This window comes from Sabethes cyaneus, chromosome 1 (assembly GCF_943734655.1).
Source record: "Sabethes cyaneus chromosome 1, idSabCyanKW18_F2, whole genome shotgun sequence".
Lineage (NCBI taxonomy): Eukaryota > Metazoa > Arthropoda > Insecta > Diptera > Culicidae > Sabethes > Sabethes cyaneus.
In genome coordinates, this window is record NC_071353.1 from 12,233,685 (window position 1) to 12,244,992 (window position 11,308).

The following is an 11,308-nucleotide window of genomic DNA, read 5'->3' on the forward strand; positions in this document are numbered from 1 at the left end:
ACATGTTTATCGTTAGTTTTATTGTTCATAATTCGTGCAAAGTGTAATTAAAGGCTTTATTCGGCGTTTCATTGTCGAAACAACGCTTCCGGAATTTAATCGGAGTGATTTCTTGTGATTTGAGGCTACATAGTTTTGCTGGATTTGTTTGTTTACATTGTACACAGCTGCCTGCCGATAAATTGGGCGATACCGTATCGTTACTCGCTATATCGATATTCGTGCACGCAACTAAGGGCATAGCTACTGGTACACTCCTAACACGATTTTCGTTTTTGTTTGTCAAAATGACAGAGTGTACCGCTTGCGATCGTTGCGCGAAAACGATAAAGAAGGAGGAGGACCTTTTAAGATGCATGGGTTTTTGCGACCAAGTGTGTCACACTCGGTGCGCTGGCTTGAACGTTCCTTTCATAAAATTCGTCCGGTCAAACAACAATTTGTTTTGGATGTGTGATGAATGCGTTAGGCTTATGAAATTCGCACGTTTTAAAAGTACCGTGTCGTCCCTGGGAAACGTGATATCGTCAGTCGTAGCAGGGCAAATGAGCGGAATCTCGGAGCTAAAAGACGAAATCGTGCGGAATAACAACGAGGTCGCCAAACTCGCCGATAAGGTCAATGCGGCAACCCCGATGCGAATACCAGCTCGCGATCGTCCTGCTAAACGTCGTCGCGGTGACTCGGAAACCCCGAATAAACCGACTACTGGCACCAGAGTCGTCGATAACCCCGAAAACCTTGTGGTCGGCACCCCGCCCAAGCTATTCTGGGTGTACCTCTCGCGTTTCCACCCTACCGTGACCTCTGAGGTTGTCGAGCGGCTTGTTCGAGATGGTTTACTAAACCAGGAGCCCGTTCGTGTAATTTCACTGGTGAAAAAGGGGGCCGACCTTCAATCGCTCAACTTCATTTCGTTCAAAGTTGGCATTCCCCTGGCGTACAAAAATGCGGCCTTGAACCCAGATACTTGGCCACAGGGAATTGTATTTAGGGAATTCGACGATGTGCGAACGAATTCAGCGGTATGGCTACCCCCCACCGCTCCCGACCCTCCCGCTACTCCTTTAGTTGGACACAATGACAACTCCGGTGCTGGCTCATCATCTGTAACTCCAATGGTGCTTACTCCAGTCCCTTTAGAACTTCCTCCGACTGCAGCTCCATCGTTGACCCCTGCAGTAGAGGGACCATAGTTCCCGTAACACCGACGACACTTGACTGCACCGAGTTTCTACTGGCCGACTTCTGTCAACCCGACGCTACTGCCATCTCCAAACGACCGATTATTTCACCAAACATGACACTGGGACGCACTGTTGTTAGTATTATGGATGCCCCCGACCCCCCCACCGTAGTCGCGCTATTGCCGCCAGCGTTCATCAGTCGTTCCGGTCCTACGCGTGAGTGCGGGGAAAGGGGCTTCCAAAATTCTCTCCACGGCAAGTACACATTTATTAATATACATCCGGCGACTGACTCGTACCGTGTTTCCAGTACTACACATTTGCATGTTCCGACATCGGTTCTTACTGAACGACACGTTGATGACGACACTCCAACTGCTGAACTGACATTCCACCAGAATGACCGTGACCTCAGACATCCGCATGTCTCCTCGCCCAACGTGATACTGGGACGCACTACAGATGGAATTATGGACGCCCCCGACCCCCCCGCCGCAGTCGAGCCCTTCCAGCCAGCGACCAGCAGTCGTCCCGGTCCTGCTGGTGGGTGCAGGGAACGGGGCTTCCAGAATCGCCTTCCAGGCAAGTTTGAAATCGCTGATCCCAGCCCCACTGTTGATCCGCTCTCCACTTCTAGTTCATTACCATCGAGCCTCTTGAAATTCCATCCCGTTCACGTCTATTACCAGAACGTTGGTGGTATGAACACGAGTGTTCCTGACTACCTGCTAGCATGCGCCGACAGCCCGTACGAGATAATTGTGCTGACCGAAACCTGGCTTGACAACCGTACGTGCTCTCGGCAGATATTTGGGCCGAACTACGAAGTCTTTCGCTGTGATCGAAGTGTGCTCAACAGCCGCAAAGCTACGGGAGGCGGAGTCTTGATTGCGGTCCACCGCCAGTTGCAGACCTTCGTCATCGAAAACGTCGAATGGTTACCGGTCGAGCAAGAATGGGTAAATATCAAACTTTCTGACCGTAGACTATTCTTGTGTGCTATCTACGTACCTCCTGACCGCATCCGAGACCTGGTTATTCTGAATGCACATATTAATTCAGTATACCAAATAGCATCGATGGCATCTACGTCGGATGACATTATTATTCTGGGCGATTTCAATCTACCAAGCATTAAGTGGCGTGAACGCGGCAACGGGTACATGTACGCTGACATGGGTTCGTCAACTCTATCGCCTATCAATATTGAATTGCTCGATTGCTATAGTACTGCAACCGTTCAACAAGTAAACGATATACCCAACGAAAATGGGCGCCTCCTCGATCTATGCTTCGCCAGTGTTCGTAGTCAGGCCCCGGAAGTGACGATGGCGCCTACCCCGCTTGTCAAGCATGTTCTGCATCATCCAGGTCTGCTAATTACTACAAGCCAACAAATTATCCGTGACGTAAATATTGCGCCTCCGGCCGTCTTCTACGACTACGCCCATGCTGATTTTGGGGATATTCTAAATGTTTTAGGCAGCATCAACTGGAGCACAGTTTTAGATAATGACGATATAAACACTGCTGCCACAACCTTCTCCAATATCCTGAACTACGTTATCGATCGTCACGTTCCCAAAAGAACTGCTCCCGCTCAGTACCAGATACCCTGGCTAAACACTATGTTGCGACGTCTCAAATCCGAAAGGAAAGCGGCTCTAAAGAAATTTACGAGGCACAGGACCCTAGCCCTCCGCAACCACTACCTGTCGATTAATATAAGATACAAACGCCTGAGTCGTTCCTGCTTTCGAAACTACCTGAGAAATGTCGAGCGAAGATTGAAACGTAACCCCAAATCCTTTTGGAAATATGTCAACGAGCAACGGAAAGATGACGGTCTACCCTCGGTTATGTTCCTGGGTGATAAAACGGCAAGCAACTCTCAGCAAATTTCTGAACTGTTCTCGATGAAATTCTCCAGTGTATTTACTGATGCAAGTTTGACGATTGCAGAGATATCCACAGCGACCGAGTGTGTTCCTTTCCTGGGTCATTCATTGAACAACCTCACCATCGACGAAGTGATGGTTACATCGGCCGCCGCGAAGTTGAAACTTTCTCGTGCCGTTGGACCGGACGGTATACCACCTGTGTTCCTGAAAAAATGCATCCACGCTATCGCTGCTCCAATGAGTCATCTTTTCAGCTTATCCGTTAACTCAGGTGTCTTTCCCTCAGCATGGAAATCGGCCTACATGTTCCCTGTGCATAAAAAGGGAAATAGGAAAAACGTAGATAACTATCGAGGAATCTCTGCTCTAGCCATCTTGGTCCTTTAATATTCCTAATCTACTTTAATGACGTCAACTACCTGCTTAAAGGTCCGCGACTCTTGTTTGCTGACGACCTCAAGTTATACTCAAAAGTTGAAAATCTATCCGACGCCGCTGTCCTTCAGGAGGAACTATCGACCTTTGATAAATGGTGTGTCGACAACCGAATGCTGCTTAACCCCAACAAGTGTGAAGTCATCACATTTTCCAGAAAGCTGAGCCCGTTCGCTTTTGACTACAAGCTGTCAAATACGCCATTACGTCGTGAAAACTGCGTCAAGGATCTGGGGATACTGCTCGACTCTAAACTCACATTCAAACAGCACATCGCGTACATCGTGGACAAAGCCTGCAGAAACCTCGGATTCATTATGCGCATCGGCAAGAACTTCAACGATGTTTACTGCTTGAAAGCTCTTTATTGTGCATTAGTCCGCTCCAACCTTGAATACTGTGCTCCAGTTTGGAGCCCATACTATCAAAATGGAGTTAGCCGAATCGAGTCAGTGCAGCGGAGATTCATTCGTTTTGCTCTTCGGAAACTTCCGTGGAATAACCCTTTCCAGCTGCCAAGCTACGAACAACGCTGTAAGCTCATCGACCTAGACCCCCTTCATGTTCGTCGCGATGTAAATAGAGCAACAATTGTTTCCGATTTATTGACCTCACGGGTGGATTGCCCGTATATATTGCAAAACCTTGATATTCACGTCCGGAGTCGTACATTACGCAATAGCCACTTTTTACACGTGCCGAATCGACGGACTAACTACAGCAGCTTCAGCACGATTACCGGTCTCCAACGCCATTTTAACCGCTTTTACACCAGCTTCGAATTTGACGTCAGCCGTAACGTGCTGAAAAATCGCTTTTTTTCAATAGCGCGTAGTTTTTAGGTTAAATTATCATTTGGGCCACAAGGCCTGTTGATGTACAAATAAATAAACAAATAAACAAATAGACTGTCCAGCTATTCTTGAGAAACTACGATTCGACGCACCGTCACGAGTGATGCGCCAATCTGAGATCTTTCGACGATCGACTCACCGCACGGCCTACGGAAATAACCCCCGCAGTGGCCGGCACTTCCGACGGCGGGTCGCCGGCAACACTCGCGACCGTCTCGCTCTGAATGATCTATTGTTACTATAGATAGTTTTTGTGGTCTTGTTATTGACCAATGTTTTATGGAATAGTCTCGAATTTCTCGAGTTCGATTAATTTGAGTTACGCAAAAATTTCTGTTTTATTTGTATAGGAGTCCTTATCCCCCTACCACAGGGGTGAGAGGTCTCTAACTACCATGAAATAAATTCAAGACTTCAAAACCCCCACATGCCAAATTTGGTTCCATTTGCTTGATTAGTTCTCAAGTTATGAGGAAATTTGTATTTCATTTGTATAGGAGCCCCCTCTCCCAAACAGGGGAGGGGTCGTAATTCATTATAAAAAAAATTCTGCCCTTCCAAAAATCCCCACATGCTAAATTTGGTTCCATTTGCTTGTTTAGTTCTCGAATTATGAGGAAATTTGTATTTCATTTGTATGGGAGCCTCCCTTCTTAGGGGGAGGGGTCTCTAACTATCATAAGAACCTTACCCGGCCCCAAAAACCCCTACATGCAAATTTTCACGCCGATCGGTTTAGTAGTTTTAGATTCTATGAGGAACATACCGACAGACAGACAGAACGACAAACCGACAGACTGACAAAAATCCATTTTTATAGGTATAGATAAAAGATTGTTATTCTCCACTGATCACCATAAAGTTTATTGAGTCAGCAGTATTTATTAAAACAAAACATTAGGGTTAATTTTAATGAATTTTCCTGTGCATTGTTGCGCATGTTGCGGCGAATTAGTGTTTCATTTGGTGTTAACTTGGTTTTAATTGTATCACTTGTTCACGGCAAACAATGTTGCAATGTGACGATTATTGAAATTAAAATATCTGCGGCACCCCTCGTGTTGCTATTGGTGGTACAGCACAATAAGGAGTTCTCAAAAGGCAAACAGCAATAAACCGAAAAAGGGCAGGATTCTATTTAGTTCTCTTGTAACTTTGTTATAGCACAATTAAATTCCAATTGAATTGAATTCCTGAATTGTACCAAGACTTGTTCGAAAATAATTGGAAATTATTTCAACCAATCAAAGCGACAATTTCTAGTTGGACCAAGTTAGAATTATTTTCAATTTTTCAATGACGCGGATTGAAAATCAATAGTTTTCTATATTTTCCAATTCGATTTTCCCTTCGATTGGTGTAAATATCTTGGAAATTTATTGAAAATTGACTGAATTATAAGCCGAAGCTTGAAAACGCGTTACCACTTTGAAGACGTCATTGCCAACAACCAATCACGAAGCGAGAATTCTAGTTAAACATAGGTTCATTATTTTCAATTTTTCAACAGTTCAACGTCAAGAATCCATACTTTTCTTCATTGGGGTCAATTCTTAGAAGATTTTCTGATCGATTGGTGCAGGAATATTGAAAATCGATCGGGAAACCGCTAAGTAATTAGCGTTCAAAACCTGACCACTTTTCAAGAGAGATTTTTTGAAATGACGCCCTATTTCAAACCTTGCCGTAGGACGTAGTCCTACGTCAAATTGTGGAAAAGTCTCTTGTGTTATTTCTTGATCATTGTACAATTCAATTTGAATTTGCATACGTGACGTATGCATCATTTTTGGTATTTACAGAAGAAATATGAAAGGACCCAAAAAGCATCCTTGAGGAACTTCACAGAATTTTGATTTCACTGCGATTATCCAGATAAAAATGAAGCATCCAAATTTAGCTCGTCGTTTATGAAATGGTGTCAACGTGAAGACGCTTCTACCTGGCACAAATGGCGAACTAAAGGCTGAGACTATTTTATGCTTTTTGGGAAAGTCAACAGTGACTGTATAGAGAATTTGATAATTTATCGCGTCATCAGCATCAGTGTTTTAATAATAGAAAATACACTGCTTTTTCTTATATCCTGTATCCAATCGATGCTAACGAGAGACGTTAAGTCGAACGACCCATCCGAAGGATCCTGCTAAATACTTCGTCACAAAAAAAGAACTGTCCACTCACCTTGCCCATGCCGGCGGCGTAGCCCGGCGTCGTCGTCGCCGTCGTGGTCAGTGGATAGGGATGGTGATTAGCCGTCGAAATGGCGGTAGGTGTTCCGAGTCCGGCCGGAACCGAAAATGGGACAAGCAGCATCGGATTCAGGGCCGTCGGTGGTACCGGTGGCGGCGGCGGAGGAACCACGCTGGTGTAGTGATGGTGATGTTGATGAACCGTTGTGGTGATTGTTGCTCCCAACGCCGACGGTACGGCCGGAACAGCACCACCGCGGGAGGTCGTTTGCGACACGGACTGATTCGGTAGTGCTCGAATGCTGGCAAGATTGGCTGCAGCAAAAATGGGAAGCGGCACCCGCGGTGGCCTGGGCGGAACCGGTGGCAATGGAGCAGGGAGATTTAGTGTTGTGCCTGCCTTTGATTGACTGTTATTGATGGCGGAATTTGAAGAGGAACAGTGACACGATGTAGTCCCACTGGTACTGCTGCTGGTGGTGGCAGTCGGTTCCGATGATGACGAAATTGTGGTCGTCGTCGTTGTTGTTGCTGATGTGTCCGTCTGCTGAAACGACTGGCCTTTAGTACTGTACGGTGCCGTTGATTGCCGGTGCACGGCCAGAGAAGACGATTTCGGTGCTTTCGGTGCAAATACCGCACACGGCAGAACCCCGACCAAGCGCAGCCCCACGGGGCTCGCGTCGGGTGAGACTTGAGAGCTTATTTTTAACGGTTGGTGGCAAATGCCAGCAATGTCCTGCTGGTTGAATATTTCCCAATCTACAAAAATCGCACTATTCACTCACCGATCCAAGATCAATTCCGCCAAAAACACGTTTATCCGGTACAACACTTCTTGGTCGTTTATCGATTTATTCCAATTACGTTTTTCTGCGCTATTTTCTCACTGCAGGAATATCAGAACAACCTTTTTCTTCCGAACCGCCAAAACACTGCCCCTCTAAACACAAACACTTATTTCCACAATATAAAAATCAACCTGCTAATCCACTACTATCCTGTGAACGGACGAAACTGTATCCCAGCAGGGTCGTATTTACTGCGCCAAACCGAGCTTTAATGCGACACCGGATCCGGCGCACGCTAATATCTTGGTGAATCTACCAGCAAAGCGAAGCACCAAAACAGCACCTTTTTACCGCGCAAACACAGATAGAACTTTGATTTGGTTTGTTGTGCAGCAGTGTTATTATGATCATCTATCACGGAAGGTTGTATCCTTTTTCGCTGGGACTGCTGCTGTTGCCTCCGCTGTGGAACATTTACGACATGATGATACACAGCGGCGAAAGGAGGACGGTACCACTCCGGACAGCAAGGGAAAACGGCTCGCCAGCTCCACTATATCGGGTTAATTGTGGTACCAACACGGCCGTTAAGAGTGTCGGTCGATTTTTGGTCCTTTGGTAGTGAAACTTTGCTGTCCCGTTGTTTCAACAGAATAAACTGTGGAGAGAAAATGAAACTGTTAGATATCGTTAGAGACAATAGTGTGACGGAGAATAATAAGTTATTTAGCTGGATACTCTGGATGGTTTGTAAAGTCAATTCAACATTAAGTCAGAAATATGTCGCTCTGGATTAAAAAGAGCTATAACTGTGATATGAAAAGTTGCATTACTGAACCCAGCTATGCGAGAACCTCTAACACTCTGATAAAACGCTAAAAGTAAACTTGTAGAGGACGTAGTTTTCAGGACATGATGAATTCTCAATGGCATCGCGATAGATAGAAAAATTACCAATATTTGTATATTTTCTTTGCCAGAAACTGCGACTACAAATTCGCTGTACGCTTGAAGCTTAATTTTCAATAAACTCAATAAACTATAAAAAATTAGTGGAAGTACTCTAGAGGCATCGCATGAGTTTTCCAATAAATTTGCACGCTTTTCTCAACTGTAGCACTTACCATGCAGGTCGTATATAAACATTTACTTGACCGAATTTTACATACAGTTCTTACTGCTTGCTTACATTACGATTCTCATATCATACTCATATGCCGAATTCAGAAGTCGTTTTCAAACCATTGGATCTGCAAATGGAGGGTGTAACCCGACACAGATGATCGTTTGTCATCTAATGTCGCTTGTTCTATTGTTAAGATCAATGTAACAGAAAAGACATTTTGTCTTATGTTACGTGTTATAAATAAATGAACTGAACTAAACTAATGATGTCACTCACAAATGAGTCCGATATCGCGTCTGCTATCATAACGCATCTTGTGTATCATCATCAGCATAATTAGTTTTACTGAGAAACCGTTTTCGAGGATAATCTCCCATAGCTCATAAAGCTTTTTGTATGTGTGGACTCATCACTGCGACCAGTAATGAACAGTACTACAGTTGATCTACGGTGATATCGCCTGGGTGTTTCCTGTATCCTGCACTGCATTTCTTTTTGCTATAATCGCTATTGAATGAGCGATATGCTTATTATTAACTTGATATGTACTTATGTGTACTGAGTTTTATCTTTTCTGAATTCAATGCTTGCTCTACTCTATCTAAAGCAAAGGTTTGAGCATAAACGTCTTTCTAAGACTTGACCCTTCTTCAATGTTGCCAATCGAGCGACAAGCCAACGTTGTCTACTAGCACGCGAGTGAGTATGAGAAGCCACCGTTGCTGAGTGCAGACATTCTGCTACCTACACACCCGCGCACGCACATCCTCACAGCATCTTCCTGCAAAGTATATTCGTCAAATAACCCGCTACCCGTGAGGCACAGTGGCGCACTAGGATACAGGTTTTGCATTACTCGTTCTTCTTCATGCTCGCCCTTGATTCTGCCCACGGGCGGGAGTGCATGCCCTCGCGAGTAATCGGTCTCAGCAGCTCGGGATGCAATAAAAACGAGAGCGACGACCGTACGTAGTTGTTAGCTAAACACACACTCGCAAAAACTCGTCACGAGCGTCCGTAAGGGACGCTTATGCCGGTGCGTTCGCTAGAATGAGTACGCGTGTGTGAGAAAATTAGACCACACGAGTGTGGGCTTCGCAGCACTGCCCTTCTTTATCGACAGATTTCTCAGTAAGCTGTTAAAGTGCGGAATCGTATACTTACAGGGTCAGTCCAACTATCCTATTAATTGCTGGGCGGTTAAGCTTTACTCCACCTATCTTTAGTCTTACTTTACCTTTGCTATCTCCAATTAGGACCATCACTGGCGAGTCCTCACCGGCCGATTAGGCTGAAAACTCCGGACTTTCGGGTGCAATTGGATTTAAAATCAAAATTCAAACAGAACTAGAAATTAGAGTTGAGATTAGACTCATGTCAATCGGGCTTGACACAGGATATTAAATTAGACTTAGATTTGGACTGATTTGTTCTTGAAGCTTAACTTCATATTGCATTGGAAATTGGAATAATTTTGAGTAATTTTTACTGGTTTATTTGGAATAAGTCATGAAATCAACTTAAAACATTATTTGAAATTTATACTTGAATTTGGGCATGAAATTTTTATTAGAAATTGGAATTGAATTAAAATTGGACTTGAAATTGGGCATTAATAAGATTGAAAGTGAATTTGCGATTAAATTTGAAATTACAGTTAAAATTAGACTTGAAATTGGAATTCAAACTGTATTTGAAATCAGAATTTAAGTTTGACTTAAAATTGAACCTAAAATTGGAATTAAATTAGACCCGAAAATGGATTTAAAATCGGATGTTGGATTTCAAGCTGGATTCGAATTTAGGCTAATTCATTTCAAACAAAACATGAACACGAGATTAGACCCGAAGTTTTACTTGAAATTAGAATTGGCATGTTGCGTTTTATTCTATCACCTTTTTTACTTCTTTTCCAGTCTCGTTTTTCCGCTCTTCATTCCGTTTTATTCTCTTTTTCTGTGACGTTTTCTAGGTTTTTTGTTCTCACTTTCCTTCCGTTTGTGCCCTTTTTCTCTCGTTTTTATTTTTTACTGTGCTGTGTATCCTGTTTCTTTGTTCCGTTTTTTCGTTTCCTTTCATCATTTTTTCCTATTTTCAGTCCTGTTTTTGTCCTCATGTTTTTCATTCGTTTTGCTATCCGTGTTTCACTTCTTTTTCCCCCTTTTTCGTTTCCTTCTCGTTTGCGTCTTCGTCTGTACTATTTTCTCTTTTCCGTCTTTTCTGTCACGTTTATTCCATTTTTGGCTTCATTTTCTCCTCTCCTCTCTAATTTTCCTATTTTATCTTTCATTTTTCGTCTTTTTCTCCTCTGTTTTACCTTTTACCTTTTTACTCCGTTTTTCCTGTTTTTATTTTCTTCTTTTTCTTTCCTATTTTCTCGTTTCTGGTCAGATTTTTCTCTTATTATATCCCATTTGGCCTCTTTTCCTCTTTTAAATTCTTTGGTTTTCTGTTCCGTATTCCTCTCGTTTTTCTTTTTCTGTCCGCTGTTTCCTCTTCACGCTTGTTCACGCTTTTCTTAGATTCTTATTCCTCATTTGCTGCCGTTTGTCCTTTTTTTTCTTTTTCATTTTTTGTCTTGTTTCGTTTTGTTCTTTTTTTATGGGTTTCAGTTTTCGTCTTTCTTCGCTTTTTAGCACCTTTTTTATCTCGCTTTTCATTTTCGTCTGTTCCATTCTTCCTCTTCCTTTTACGTTTTTGCAGAAGCAGAATTTCTTCTTTCTTTTTACGCTTTTGGTTTTCTTTTCCGCTTTCCATTTTTTTCCATTTTGTTTCTTTTTTTGTACTGTTTCTTTTTCTTTTTTGTTCCTGTATTTTCTCCT

General features: G+C 43.4%; 1 protein-coding gene across 1 annotated transcript; it reads left to right on the plus strand.

Moving 5' to 3' along the window:
* The first annotated feature begins 287 nt into the window (after positions 1-287).
* On the plus strand, positions 288-1,196 carry LOC128738093 (uncharacterized). The gene has a single exon (XM_053832941.1). The coding sequence runs from the start codon at positions 288-290 to the stop codon at positions 1,194-1,196; it is 909 nt and encodes a 302-aa protein (XP_053688916.1).
* Positions 1,197-11,308: the final 10,112 nt, after the last annotated feature.

Coding starts and splice junctions, on each gene's coding strand:
- LOC128738093 (XM_053832941.1), top strand. CDS start 288: ATGACAGAGTGTACCGCTTGCGATCGTTGCGCGAAAACGATAAAGAAG.